The sequence below is a fragment of the Python bivittatus genome, unplaced genomic scaffold (assembly GCF_059951505.1).
Source record: "Python bivittatus isolate LINGU-HERP-01145 unplaced genomic scaffold, Pbiv_v1 ctg000470_np1212, whole genome shotgun sequence".
NCBI lineage: Eukaryota > Metazoa > Chordata > Lepidosauria > Squamata > Pythonidae > Python > Python bivittatus.
In genome coordinates, this window is record NW_028277065.1 from 2,165,740 (window position 1) to 2,180,834 (window position 15,095).

Sequence of the window (15,095 nt, forward strand, 5' to 3'; positions counted from 1 at the left end):
TTTCAGACTGTGTATGAACTTGAGAGAGAGAGAGAGAGAGAGAATAAATATTCATTGATATGATTTATGAGAAAAAAATTTATTACCAGGGATGAAATGTCTGAGGCTAAAAAGTTTATCTCATAATAGTTTATGAGAAGTACTCTATTCTTTGTTTTCAAAGGCACACACACATGCATGCACACACACAGACACACACATGATTTTGAATGATACAAGATTTTGCTGATGACTTTTTTTTAGGAAAAAGAATTTAATATTAAAAAAAAACAAAAATGGAAAAATAATTTTAAAATAATTCTAGCAAATTTGAAAGATTCTCACCAGCATTTAGGTGGGCAACTTTGCTTTAAATTATCAAGGGCAAGTACATGTCATATGTAAAGATGAAAATTAAATCTGCTATTGATCCTTTTTTTTTTTTTCATTCTTAGGAGATCTATCATAGGAAAATCATTTACCAAAACTAAGTCCACCTAATGATTATACAATTGTAGAAAGAAGAAAGAGAAAATAAGGGGGAGGGGGGGGAGTCTTAAATGTTTAAAAATGAATGTGGAGACTAAACTGTACTAGATAGTCAATACTATGTCAGAGATTTGGTATATCTATCACAATATACATGTATTAATTTCCCCAACCAATGTCCTCTAGAAACAGTTCCCACCATTTCCGACTAATGTGTTGACTAAAAATGAAAAAAGTTGCATATAACATAACATAACATAACATAACATAACATAACATAACATAACAACATAACATAACATAACATAACATAACATAACATAACATAACATAACATAACATAACATAACAACATAATATAACATAATCAGAGGCATTAGATTGCAAGAAACTAGTCTACAATTCATGGGAGCAACTCTATGAAGCCTTTGGCAATTTCCTATCCTTGGATATTGGGGGGAAAAAAATCACTAAAAGTAGCAGGAACTGAAACTGTAAGTTTCTGATTTGAAGGTAAGTACATTAAAATACGTCTTTTTCCAAACATTATAGGAATATTCATGAACAGTAAAGAACATTAAATACTTTTAATGTTTTTACATTTTAACTTTAATAATTTATTGGCAGCGGAAATTAATTATTATTAATAATTTAATTTAATTTAATTTAATTTAATTTTCCAATTTTGAGGCCTCCTGATTCCATGGTGATTTTGGATGGCTTATAATGCAGTATTTTTCTTTAAATAATATATATTAAAAAAAAAAAAAAGAGGGAGAAGAAGAAGAAATGGCTGACCAGAAGACCAATTCATAAAAGGGGGGGGGGAGCCTAAATCAAAAAAACAAAAGGGGTTCAAGCAGCTATCCTACCCCAAGGCCTGGAAGAACAACCAGATTTTCAGCAATTTGCAAAAGATCGATAGGGTAGGGGCAAAATGGGGGGGGGAGTACAAGAAGCAGGTTAAAGAAGGAGGTTAGTGATCATACTCCATCAGTTCTTTATAAAATGAAATTCATTCCAAGGCAAAAATATTTTGATATTTTGTGAAAGAAGTGAAGGACTTACCTGTATGGCAGGTTTGCTGAAGGTTTCTCTTTTCCTCTGTCTGTCTCAGCCCGAAAAGGAAAGCTTGAGTTAAAGCAAATTTAGTCCCAGCAGCTTTTAAAGATCCTAGAAGAAGGTGTTCCTACAAATAATGCTGCACCCAGATGGCAGAATTAGCAAAAAAAAAAAAAAAAAAGACAAAAATGACCTGTCTGCTAAGGGATAAAACAATAAGTACTTTTATAAAAGACTGGAAATCTTTTTATGGATTTTTTTGCTGAAAATGGAAAAAAAGTGCAATGGTGATTTCTGGGTTTCTGATTGATAAAAGAGTTGAATATGGGACAGAAGGGATCTTTGTAATGTAATCTTAAAGGGGGAAGAGGGATAATATGCTTGCTGCTGCAAAGAAAAATGGAAGTCCCTTCTTTAAATATATTTTTCTTTCTTTTTTCTTTTTCTATCTGCATTGCTTTTTGCACTTTTCTTTTATCTTCCTTCTTTTTTCTAAGTTTTGTTTATATTTGTTCATGTTTATCTTTTATATATGTAAAAACCACACACACACACACACACACACACTGTATGTGTGCATGTGTGTGTGTCACCTTGATCATTTTATTCATTGTTCTGTCCAAGGAAGAGAGACCCATACCTCATAGGTTTTAACTTCTGCTTGAAGAGATAGCAAAACTCTGTCCTTAAATTAAAAACAAGAAACATTAAACCAGTTAATGCAGTTTAAATTTCAGTAGATTTCAAAGATGGGAAATCAATTTTTCCAGCACAATTTTACACATTTTGTTTAGAATACCTCACTCTAGTGTTAACTAGAAACAAAATTGAAGGAACTTTTTTTTTCCTAAGGAGGAGAGAGAGGGAAAACAAATCTGGTTAATTTTCTTTAGAAACTTACCCATTAATCCCTTGCTTCTAATTTTACAGAAAACAATGTAGAATGAATTCTAACTGATTTTCTCTATATATTTTAGCTTTAAATTGTTATAAATATCCTTAGTTGCTAAGATCCTATAGATCCTCAATTTATATATTGATATATGTTTGGTATCTACAGTAAGTTATCTCATTGCTTCCTTTGGGATATATGACATTAAATCTAATCATACACATCTCAGGAGACAGAGATCATCCATGTGCAGGACTCACATTTGAATTATATCTCCTTCACTTGTTCTGTTTCCTGATGTACAAGGTGTAGAGTTTTAAAACTGAGAAATTCCTAATTGCTCTCCTTAGTTTCTTAATTACCCTATGAAAAGTGAGAGCATTTGCATTGTTGAGGCAATGATGGTGTTTTTACTTGGCTAGAGTCCACTGTAAAGCTTGGCCTTGTCGATTTCTTGTTTCTTATTTATTTATCACATTTCTCTGAGAATTTGAAGCATATCAGTTTTGGGTTTCTCCTTTCTTTATCAACAGCTTAATGAATGGATTGAGAGAAAATTATTCCTGTTATATATGGTGCAAAGATATGTAACTGTCATCACCCAGGCTCTATCAAAGCAGTACTAACCACATTTATGATGGTTTTGTTCTGAGTACTTGGTTATGTATCTAATTCCACATTAAGATTTGAATGCAGACGAATTTGTTTGGAGATCCATCTGTTATACTTTCAGTTAAAATACTAGATTAACTAGATTAATACTAAAACACTTCTTTGGTAGTACCCTGGTCTCCCATATTTTGCAGAACAATGTCATGCCAACATGGAAAACATGTATTGCACCAGACTTAAACTATTATGTGCTGTCAGCTCAAAATTTGATCTCTTCCAGCTTGGAAAAAGTCAGGTAGAAATTTAAACAAGAGGCTCAGCATAGAGATTTCAGCAGAATTTAACCGAAACACCTTTTGCATATACAATGCTCCTGTAAGGGAGACCATTCTCTAATGCTAAATTTTTAGCAAGGATCTTTTGCCCAGCCCAGAGAACTTGTACCTTCAGCCAAGATAATGTCTTGCATTTTCTTTGTTGGAAAAAAGATTTCAGTGCAAAAACATGTCCATTAGAGAAAACCTAACACTTTTCCTATCTCAAAATCATGCAAGATTGGGAAAGATGATTTACGTTCTCTTAGAGTATAGATGTTTAATTGTCTAACAGTCCATATAATTTGTTTTCCCTCTGTCCGAATTGCATTTAAGGTCTATTTTACTTATCACTAAGTCTATTTTATATCTCATTTTATTGCTGGTAATTTGTCCACTTCTTTTAGTTTATAAGTTTTGCTTTTAAACCATAAAACCCACTAAAATCATCATCATCATCATCATCATCATCATCATCATCATCACCATCATCATCACTACACAAGGAGTAAGACTATGAATAATATTGTATTCTGAAAACATTTCTTTTTCATTTAATTGTTTAATATACATGAGAAATCAAAATTTTGTACCCTATCGGTTTGTTGGTAGCTGTATTCAATTCCCCTGCTTCTTCAGATTTATATCAGGGGATTCAACATAGAGTTTCAAATGCTATATGGGATGGAGAACATTCACCTACAGTGACTAAAAAGCTGAGCTGGGCCTCAGACATGTAACGGAGGCAGTGTTCCACTATAAAACCAAACTAAAAAGATGGAAACCACAGGTGGAGGTTGTCCTGTTTTCCTTTGAGTTTATCTTGAGGATAGTAATAATAATCAGTTTCTTATTAGTAATCCCCTTGATGGTTAACTATTTTGCTCGCTATCTGAAAGCTGCTGCATCCCACTTGGAATGACTGAAAAAAGTCATTATCCATAAACAAGAGAGTTTTAATGCTAAAATTTTATGTTCGGTTCCTATCATGCCGAGCTATAATGTCATCTACAGTAGCTAGTGATCATTAGCTAATGATGAGAAATGCCTCCAACAGCAATTCTGGGTAGCTGATGTCAGTACATTATGCAGATTATATTAAATTAGCAGCACCAATAATTTCACTTGTAATAACGTAGCTTTCAACTAATGTTATCAATATATGAACCACAATATTGCTGTACCTGATTCATAACATATGATTTAAGAACTTACAGGCAAAACTCAAGATATTCACATAAACACTTGTATAAATTAGGGTGGTAAAGAGAGCTTTTATCCTGCTCAATTTTTGACAAATAGGATTTTCAAAATTCAAGATATCTGGGAGACTTCATTTCAGAAAAATTGAACAATGCATGTACAGTATTTGCGTGTGTGTGTGTGTGTGTGTGTGTGTGTCCATCCAATGCACTTCCTCAATTGAAATAAAAATCCCATTTCCATGGGGTTCTTGTTCTTGTTTGCTTAATTGCTGCATTTAATATATTAAAGGGTAAAGGGACAAATAATTTCCTAATTGTAATCTAAACCCCTCTCTTGTTTTTAATAAGAACTTTATTAAGTTATAAAAAGCATAAAGATAAAAAATAAAGATAAAAAAAACAAGAACTAATAATCAAAGAGAGAATTAGACAACAACAGAGTTAGAAATAAAGAAAGAATACAAAAGTGATGGAAAGTGAAGAAAGAGGAAGAAAGGAAAAATTACCAAAAGAATGACTTCTGGCTTCTTATACAGCAGATATAGATAAATCATATAGTAACTCCTTACTCTAAAACTACATCTTAACATACATATTTTGTATAACCTATTATTTTAATTAATCATCAAATCCATAAATCATAATTTTTCTTTTCTTTTTTCTTTTCTTTTCTTTTCTTTGCTTTGCTTTGCTTTGCTTTGCTTTGCTTTGCTTTGCTTTGCTTTGCTTTGCTTTGCTTTGCTTTGCTTTGCTTTGCTTTTCTTTTCTTTTCTTTTTTCCCCCCTCCTGCAAAAAGTCTAAAATGAACTTCCAATTGGTATTAAAGTTAGTCAATTTTTTTTTCCTTCTAAAACTCCTCTGGTTTCATAAATTAGTTCTCTAGGGCTATAGAAAATCTTGATAGACACTCAAACTCCCAAAGAGATTGAAGTGGAACATGTTATATATATATACACTGCTTCATTTTAATGAAATCAACATGAGTTCCATTAGTTCTACATGTTGTTCTCTGGAGCATCACATTAAATTATCACTATTTATGAAGAAAGAACATTTATTGAAGAGGTCTTCGTAATTTGAGTCCTCCAGGTGCCTTCCATCAATATTCAGTATGATTTTACTTCTCTAACAATTTTTTTTGTACAAATAATTTGGAAATAAAGTAAATATTCAAGTGGAATTTCAGGCCTTTTAGAATTCAAGACAGGTAAGTCTTATATTAAAGTAGTCTTTCTATCAAGGTGGAAATAGAATACAGTAGTATACAGGATGAACAGTTTTTGATTTACAGTGAATTATGCTTGAAATCCAGTTTGGTGTAATGATTAAAGGCACTGGGACAGAAACCAGGAGATGTGAGTTCTAGGCATGCCTTAGGCACAAAGCCAGCTGGATGACTTTGGGCCAATCACTCTCCCTCAGCCCTAGGAAGAAGGAAATGTCAAACCACTTCTGAAAATGCTGCCATGAAAATTGCATGGACTTGTCAATGGAGTTACAAGGCCACACTTAACCTTTAATAAATTATATGATTGAAAATGATGGGGGGAAATGAATGCCAACTTGTTTAATCCTATGGATCAGTCACTCAATCAAGGCTATTTGGACCCTATCCATTGAAGATTCCTTTCCTTTCCTTTCCTTTCCTTTCCTTTCCTTTCCTTTCCTTTCCTTTCCTTTCCTTTCCTTTCCTTTCCTTTCCTTTCCTTTCCTTTCCTTTCCTTTCCCCTTCTCCTTCTCCTTCTCCTTCCCCTTCCCCTTCCCCTTCCCTTCCCTTCCCCTTCCCCTTCCCTTCCCCTTCCCCTTCCCTTTTCTATTTTTTGTTTCTTTTGGTTTTGGTTTTGCAACTTTAGAGTGAAATTTTTAAACTGATCATAGCATCATAGTGGATCTGAACATTGTGCTATTGTTAAGAACAAAACTGTGGGGTACAAGCAAGAATTACATATACTGTCATTCCTTAACACCTTCTGTGAAGCCATCTCTAGTTGCTTAGAAAACAATTCACAGAACAACTGTAGCTAATGAAACAAATGAACAGCATACAATACCATAACACATTGACTGTTACAATAAGAAAAGAAAATGCCCACTAAAATCTTGAATTCAGTGGGTGCTTTTGCAATTTTTGGTCATCTAGCTTCATGCATCTTCTATAATCAGGTCAAATCTCCCAACATAAAATAGGACATCTCCATACTGAGTCTTGGAAGCATCATGGGCTGAAGAAAGCTGAATAAAGGCTAACATTTATTATTATTATTATTATTATTATTATTATTATTGTTGTTGTTGTTGTTGTTGTTGTTGTTGTTGTTGTTATTTTGCAGTTAGACATTAGAAGTGAGGGCATTTTTATACCTCCAAGGTTAGCAGTTGTATAATAAATTATTGGATTTAAAGAATCATGATATATAATTGTTGGAGAGGAACTGAATCAAAATCCTCATTCTTGCTTAAATGGCAGCATTCTCCTCATAATTATACTATTAGATTGAATACACACACACACATACTGACACACACAGAGAATTTTTATATAGCACATATTTACCTAACAGGTAAAAGCCCTTCCAAACAAAAACATATTTCCAGAAGAAGAAGAAGAAGAAGAAGAAGAAGAAGAAGAAGAAGAAGAAGAAGAAGAAGAAGAAGAAGAAGAAGAAGAAGAAGAAGAAGAAGAAGAAGAAGAAGAAGAAGAAGAGGAGGAGGAGGAGGAGGAGGAGGAGGAGGAGGAGGAGGAGGAGGAGGAGGAGGAGGAGGAGGAGGAGGAGGAGGAGGTTTTAATTTAGAATTTAAATTAGATTATTTCCAGATAACTCATCCCCTGGAATCTAAAGTTTAAAGTAAAGTTTTTAGGCTTCAATTAAGCATATACTACTGAATATTCTTTTTGATATACAAATGAGAAAATATATACATATACTAGTTAATTAATCAACTTTCTCTCTCTCTCTCTCTCTCTCTCTCTCTCTCCCTTTCCCTCTCCCTCTCCCTCTCCCTTTCCCTCTCCCTCTCCCTCTCCCTCTCTCATTATATAGTTCCAATCTCTCAACAACACATCCTACAGAATATGAGAACACCATAGCTATTTCTTTACTTCCTTTTCTAGCAACAATTAAAGCTATTAAATTTGTGAAGAATCCTAACCCTGGTAGGTCCCCCACACCACTTGTTTATTTCCCTTTTTACTGAAAGTGTTCCTCAAAGATCATCTAGATTTTTATCCGTTAGTTTAAATCTTTATAGTCTTTTCCAAGCTGGAGTATCTCCTTCAATTACAGCATCTGCTTCAATTAGAATTTTCTGTCCTGGCCCAGAGATGATACCTCATTCTTCTCACTAGTGTGGACCTGGTCAGGCTGGATATATAGGATGGCAAAGCTTCTGATAGTGTGATATTCTAATTGATAAATCCTCAGTTTAACAGTCTAATGGGGTAAGGGGTGTCCATTAGAGACAAATGTCTGCTTCATGGCAAATGGCATTTTATACATCTGTAAATTATATAATGCATGAAAAAATTAAATTTTAATTTTAATTTATTAATTATTTTAATGTCTAGACTTTACAGCAGGGACCCAGGCATCACACAATACATTCAAACATAAGTACAAAACAGTCACACTCATTCTTTTTTCTTTCTCCCCCCCCCCCCCCCGCCATTCTTTTAGGCACCTCTTGAGCTGCTTCATTTCTCAGAGCTCCTTGGAAAAACAAAGACTTCCCCAGGATCAGTGGTCCAGAAGAAACCAGGCAATTTCATCTAGCATCATAATCACATCTGAATTCTACAGATACCTCTTATATGTTGTGGAATTGTCTACCTGATCACTTGTTAAACCGACAGTAGAATAGATGGCAGAATCCAATGATCAAATTTCTGATATTTTTCCATTTATACAATTTAGGAAACAATCTTGTCTCCATCTTGCAACATGTTAACATCTTTAAAAACTTGCTCTACTAGGTTAGAAGACTCTTCAAATCCAAATTCATTTGGAGGGACTCCAGGAAATACAAGAGTAGTACAAAGTCCTCCTGCATAAGTGGCCAGCTGTTCACCAAAAGAAACTACAATGATGATAATTATAATCTATACATTTTCTTTCACTAAGAAAGTTGTTATATACTTTATCCCTTATTCCTGCTGCTGACCCTTTTTGTGACTTATTTTCTCTCATCTCTAGCATCTTAGCAAACTGTTTAAAAGTAAATAATTGTCTTTAAAGTGTACATTTGCTTCACTTCAAACAGTGACCATGGTTTAGTGGCAAACAAATGTTGGCATAGTTCCATTTGATTTGTTTATTTATATTGCTCTGTCTTGTTTACATGCTTTTGAATTTCTTCTTTTCCTTCCATAGGTCAAACAAATATGACCACTGGCAATAAAACTGTAGTAACCCATTTCCTCATTTTGGGCTTCCCTAGTCTGAAGAATCTTCAGCTGCTCCTCTTCTTTGTAGGGTTGCTCATTTATATCTTGACTTTGAGTGGACACCTCATCATTATCAGCATAGTACACATTGACCGATGTCTCCATACCCCCATGTACTTTTTCCTCAGTAACTTCTCCTTCTTAGAGATTTGGTACACATCCAATATTATTCCCAAAATTCTAGAAGTCTTCCTAACAAAAAACAAATCTATCACATATACTGGCTGCATTGCTCAACTCTACTTTTTAATTTCATTTGGTACAGCTGAATGTTTTATTCTGGCAATCATGGCATTTGATCGCTGTTTAGCCATATGTAATCCCCTACGGTATCAAAACCTGATGAATAACAAAATTTGCCATCAACTGGCTGTATGTTCATGGATCAGTGCCTTCATAATTAACATACCTCCACTGGTGGCAGTCTGTAGGCTGCCATTTTGTGGACCAAATGAGATCAACCATTTCTTCTGTGATGCATCCCCTTTACTGAAACTCTCTTGTGCAAATCCTCATGAAGCTGAATTGTTCAACTTCATTGTGGCTACTAGCGTCATTGTCAGTTCCTTTTTCCTCATTCTGGTCTCTTACGTCCTCATAATTGTCACTGTTCTGAAAATCCCCTCAACTACAGGCCGGCAAAAAGCTTTTTCTACTTGTGGCTCCCATCTGGCTGTAGTAACTATTTTCTATGGCACACTGATGTTCATGTATGTCCGTCCAACCTCACAAATTTCCACCAGTTCAGTGAACTTCAACAAGACAGTGTCTGTGTTTTACACAGTGGTCACTCCCATGCTGAACCCTGTCATTTACTGCCTGAGAAACAAAGAAGTCAAAGATGCCTTGAAGAGAGCTATCAGTGAGAAACATGGACTCATTAAGAAACCAAGCTACATTAGAAGAAGAAGAACAAATTAGCACTGCCTTCCCAAAAACATACTGTCCACTTGCATTGAATTATAAAACTGCAAATTCCACCTCTATTTGGATGTTGCCTGGTTGGGATATCTTGAATTAGGGTGATAATATATATATATATATATATATATATATATATATATATATATATATATATATTAAATGATGGTATAAATACACAAACAAACAGTTTAGCTTATTTAAAGGCTTTCTTATGAAATAGTAGAACTGTACAAAGACTACTCGATTCAATATGTTAAATCAGTGTGAAGATCTAGAAAAAAACGCTTGGGTTTACTTGTAGAAGTTAATGTGTGTTTTCTAATGTGTATCTGTGCTATTTGATTTGTTATTATAATTCATAAATTTAACTACTTCATATATTTGATCAGGAAAAAGTGTTCTATATGAACTTGAAAATCCACTTTAGATGGAATCAATCTCTAATCTACCTAGATCAGTATTTTCTACAGTGAGTGGGAATATAGACTTTCCCAGCCCTACCTGGAATTGTCAAAAATTAAGCTGAACACTTTCTTCAGGTAAAGCAGTAACTCTACTATGGAGTTAGTAGAGACTCTACTATGGAGCTATCTGTTTTTCTTTCATCTTGGAAATATTGGTGAGCATTCTGTAAGGAAGAGAGGTCAAATCTGTAGGAATTTTAAAATATTGTTATTGGGTATGAAGAGACATGGATATCTTCCAAAAAAGTTGGTTCAAGAAGACATTTTGGAGAAAAGTTATCAAAAGCCACTCAGAGATCCAATGGAATCAACAGGGCCACATGTTCTTCATCTCTCAGGATGCCTATAGCTGATTCTGGCCTCAGAGTAGACATGGACCTAGACTGAAGAGAATGGAAATAATTGATATGTTCCAAAATGTCTGCATCTGCACAGAAACCACTTTCTGTTATTCATCGGTATGGTATCTTATGTACTTTTTAAACTGAAAGTAATTAGACCTAAGTAGAGGATTCTGAATCCTCTATTTAGTTTGAAAACTTCTCCAGTTAATAAAATGGAATTTATCAAATCAAATCAAATCAATTAAAATTTATTTATCTCTCATCACTGAGAGAAGTGAAAGGAGATAGTAATATTCCTTTGAATATTATGTGCAGAATAATTGTGATATTATATGAATTTAAATCTCGGGTTGGTTTACATTTTAATGGACATTTGTTTTTGTCTTTTATTCATCCACACTATATCAAGTGAAATTATATGATATTAAGTAAGTTTCACACACAGCAGCATCCCTGGGGAAAGATAAATCTGCTCTTCACTTGCAGCAATGACCTGCTGATTTGTATGTCCTACCAATATTTGAATTAGGGTTGTACTTAGGAGGTAACCAGCCAGAGTGATATATATCCTTGAGTCTTCAATGTGTGAACTCTACTATATATTTGTTGCTAACAAAAGCAGAAGTAAAAATATCAAACCTAAAGATATTACATAACAGGTCCAGAGAAGGACATCAAGGATCATAAATAAAGATATATCAGTACTATATTTGTAAACATGATCAGAATATTAACTCAAATTCAGAATCTCATTCCAACTCTCTACAGTTCCATGATGGAATGCAAATCCTACAAAAGGTGCTGTCCTAATTTATCCACCATATGTATCTCTCTACTGAATGTGTTCAGTTTGCATAAATGTAAGAAAGCCTTTCCTGTCAGTTGAAGGGATTTCTTTATCCATGGAAGCTCCTCTGATGTTCTTCTGCACTTAAATATATTTAGGTGTTGCCCCCTGAACCAAACACTATTTACATTTTGTAAAAGTTCAGTTCATTTAACATCCATATACTGGACCTGAATGATTTTTTTTCCCTTCCTTTACGGCAAGTGTTTGACTATGATATGACTGTGATATGCTCTGACTATGATACAATTCTATATAATTCTGTTCAAAAGTAATATCACTTCATTTGCTGGAGCTTGCTTTCAAGTCAGTATACATGGAATGGCAGCCAAAAGCTGTGAAGATTACCTTGTCATATATTCTTACTGATGAATCTTCCTACTAATGTATTTGAAATTTAGATTGAAACAGCATGGACCTTTGATGTATTCCATTGTGTTTTAGATATTACACACAGAGAGAAGAAAGATTTTGAGTCACTCTGTTTCTATATTTTTCCAACTGAGAATTATTAAAATTATTCTTTTTGTCAAGATTCTCATTTTTCCATTAAAAACAAATGTTTTTATATGCATTTAACAGACTGTTATCTATATATACCCTATAGAACCTGTACTCTAAAATATGTATGTCTTCTTTTGCAGAGAGCACTTGTGCTGGCCTTTTTGTGACTACTGCATTAATGTACCTAGATGGTGCTCATGATATCATTAATAGCTTCATACAAATTTCCAAATGTGTTGGATTAAACTGTCAAAGTTCATCCCATCTGGAGGTATCAAGATTGGGCAAGTCCGATAAGAGAATCCTACATGTGATCCTACATTAAATCTACCTTTTTTGGTTTGGCTCCCTCAATAGAATAGACTGGAAATTAACTTATTTACATATACTGTATGTTGCTTTATTTCATGTAATGAAATAAATATATACAGAATACAGTATGAAGAATGCACATAAATATGTACATACACACATACTAGGATTGTGTGTTGGTTTGAACCCAAATCCAGAGTGAAGTAGAGGAATTCAGGTCACCTCCTCCCAAGTTACTTGAGATGAAAGGCTTACTTCTAATGTAGCCTTACCTGCTGCTCCAGTGTTCTACCTCTGAATTCATGTTTTATAGGAAAGAAAGCAATGTCCCTCATGATTTTTCATGCTAATCTTTGGTGTTACCAAGGATTCTAAAAGTCCTTGAAGAATGGAGGAGAAGAAATAGAAGTGTTGGATTTGTGATTAAGACATTTGCCTTCAAATCAGAGTGATTTTTTGCAATCCAAATATCATCAGTTGCTCCAATCACACCATTGTCTGGTAGGGTAAGGAGTGGAGGGATTGTGGAAGAATGTAACTATTTACTCATGTCACTGTTTTCCATCCTCAGTTTTAGAACTTGTACAAAAATGTTTGTGATTCTCCCACAAAGTATGTATGTGTTTGTTGTTCAGCTCTTGCTCTTACTCTCTAATGCTATTGTGGAAATGAATATAGTACAAATACATACAACAGCTGAAGAGAACAACACAATCACACAACTGATAAGCACAAAAAAGGAGGCCTCAATTATCCTCATTGTCTGCTGTTTCTTTATGTCCCATAGCACATGGAAGCTGACAATTTCAGGAGTTGCAAAATGAAGAGGAAATAAATGCTATTTTTTTCTCCCTTGACTGGAGATTTTCAGCCCAATCAACAAGTAGAAACCCCATAAATCATTCAGTCATTTTTCTCATGTGAGATTGAAGAAATCTCAGATTTTGAACCTTTGCATTATTTTCCTCATGGCCATTTTCATGTCCTTATTTTTCAAACTGTAAATGATGGGATTTAACATAGGAGTTAAAATGCTATACTGGATGGAGACAACTACATCCAACTCTGATGATGAACCTGAAGTAGGTTTCATGTACCTAAAAAAGCCTGACACATAAAACAAGCCAACAACAAAAAGGTGTGAACTGCAAGTGGAGAAAGCTTTGCTTCTGTCCTCCATGGATGGCATTTTGAGGATGGCAGAGATGATCTGAACATAGGACACCAAGGTGAGGACTGAGGCGCTCATGAAAAACATTACCAGGGAAACCAACAGCACAGCTTGGTTTGCCAAGATATCAGAACATGATAAAATCAAAAGTGGAGGCAGTTCACAACTGAAGTTTTTCACAACTCTGGGCCCACAGAAATGCAGAGTTAATATGGGAAGAGTATTAATTAGAGCATGGAAAAAGCCAACCACCCAGGCCCCCCCTACCATCTGGTTGCACATTTGTTTGTTCATGATTTCTAGGTAACGTAGTGGGAGGCATACAGCTGCATATCGGTCGTAGGCCATAGCGGATAAGATTAAGATTTCTGTGCATGCAAACATCATGATGAAGAACACCTGAGCAATGCATCCACTGATAGAGATGGTCCTCTGGTCAGCAAGAAAAGACTGCAACATCTTTGGGACTGAGACTGAGGAATAGCAGATATCGACCAAGGATAAGTGATAAAGGAAGAAATACATTGGGGTGTTAAGGTGAGAGTCTGTTCCAGTAACCAGAATAATAGTAATATTTGCAACAAGAGTAATAAAATAAATAACAAAAAATATGACAAAAAGGAGACTCTGCAGTTTTGGATCATTAGAAAACCCTTCAAGAATGAACTCAGTCACCATGGTTAGATTTTCCATCCAGGCTTGTTTCACAAGAGTGTTAGCTTAAAAAAAAAAGAAGAAGAATCACAGGTGTAAACAGATATTAACACCACATTCCTATAGCTATGTGGTCACTATTAAGATTCTGCACACTTGGGGTGATGTCAATTAGTATAAAACTGTATTTTAATGTGCACTTATTTAGGAAATACATCCTTTGGAGTCAGTGGGATTTTCTTTGGAGAAAAAATAGATACATTTTGCATGTTAGATGTCCATGAACATAGCCATCTTAATTGTTATCATACTGAACATATCTGAAAATAAATAATGATCTATAATTCCTTTATACTGTGTCTGCTAGTGGTCCATCTTGCTCAGTATTGTATATTCTAGTTGATAGTAGCTTTTTAGGATCACAGGGACAAGAGATGCTTTTTAATCAGAGATAGATTATTTAACCTTAGAGCTCAACATTAAGCTGAGTGAATTTATTTATTTATTTATTTATTTATTTATTTATTTATTTATTTATTTAATTATTTAATTAATTACTTATTTATTGGTGTATGACTGTCAGAAATGTTCTTATATCCTAAAATGTATTCACCATGACACCAATTTCTATCCTGTTGCAGAGCATAGAAAGGAAATACAGACATTTCATCTTCTTTGGATATGGATTTCACCCCTCAAGTACTGTCATCATTCCATCAGGTTCTCTGAGCTGTTTCCATCCCAGCTAATCTCTATAAAAGAACAATAATTTTAGTTATAGTTGTACAGCAACCCAGATTCAAAGGGGAAAAATTATTATTTTGAGAGTGCATGGTCATGTAAGTCACATTGGTCAGCTGTTCTTAAGTCAAATGTGTCTT

General features: G+C 34.3%; 2 protein-coding genes across 2 annotated transcripts; one reads left to right on the forward strand and one right to left on the reverse strand.

Annotated features, from left to right (window-relative positions):
- The first annotated feature begins 8,931 nt into the window (after positions 1 to 8,931).
- LOC103065691 (olfactory receptor 6F1-like) lies at positions 8,932 to 9,915 on the forward strand. The gene has a single exon (XM_007443495.1). The coding sequence runs from the start codon at positions 8,932 to 8,934 to the stop codon at positions 9,913 to 9,915; it is 984 nt and encodes a 327-aa protein (XP_007443557.1).
- A 3,411-nt stretch (positions 9,916 to 13,326) lies between these two features.
- On the reverse strand, positions 13,327 to 14,265 carry LOC103065938 (olfactory receptor 5BS1-like). The gene has a single exon (XM_007443496.2). It carries the CDS (start codon positions 14,251 to 14,253, stop codon positions 13,327 to 13,329), a length of 927 nt encoding a protein of 308 aa, XP_007443558.1. The 5' UTR covers positions 14,254 to 14,265.
- Positions 14,266 to 15,095: the final 830 nt, after the last annotated feature.

What these genes read in the sequence shown, in the direction of transcription:
- LOC103065938 (XM_007443496.2), bottom strand. Translation starts at nt 14,253, where the DNA reads ATGGAAAATCTAACCATGGTGACTGAGTTCATTCTTGAAGGGTTTTCT.
- LOC103065691 (XM_007443495.1), top strand. Translation starts at nt 8,932, where the DNA reads ATGACCACTGGCAATAAAACTGTAGTAACCCATTTCCTCATTTTGGGC.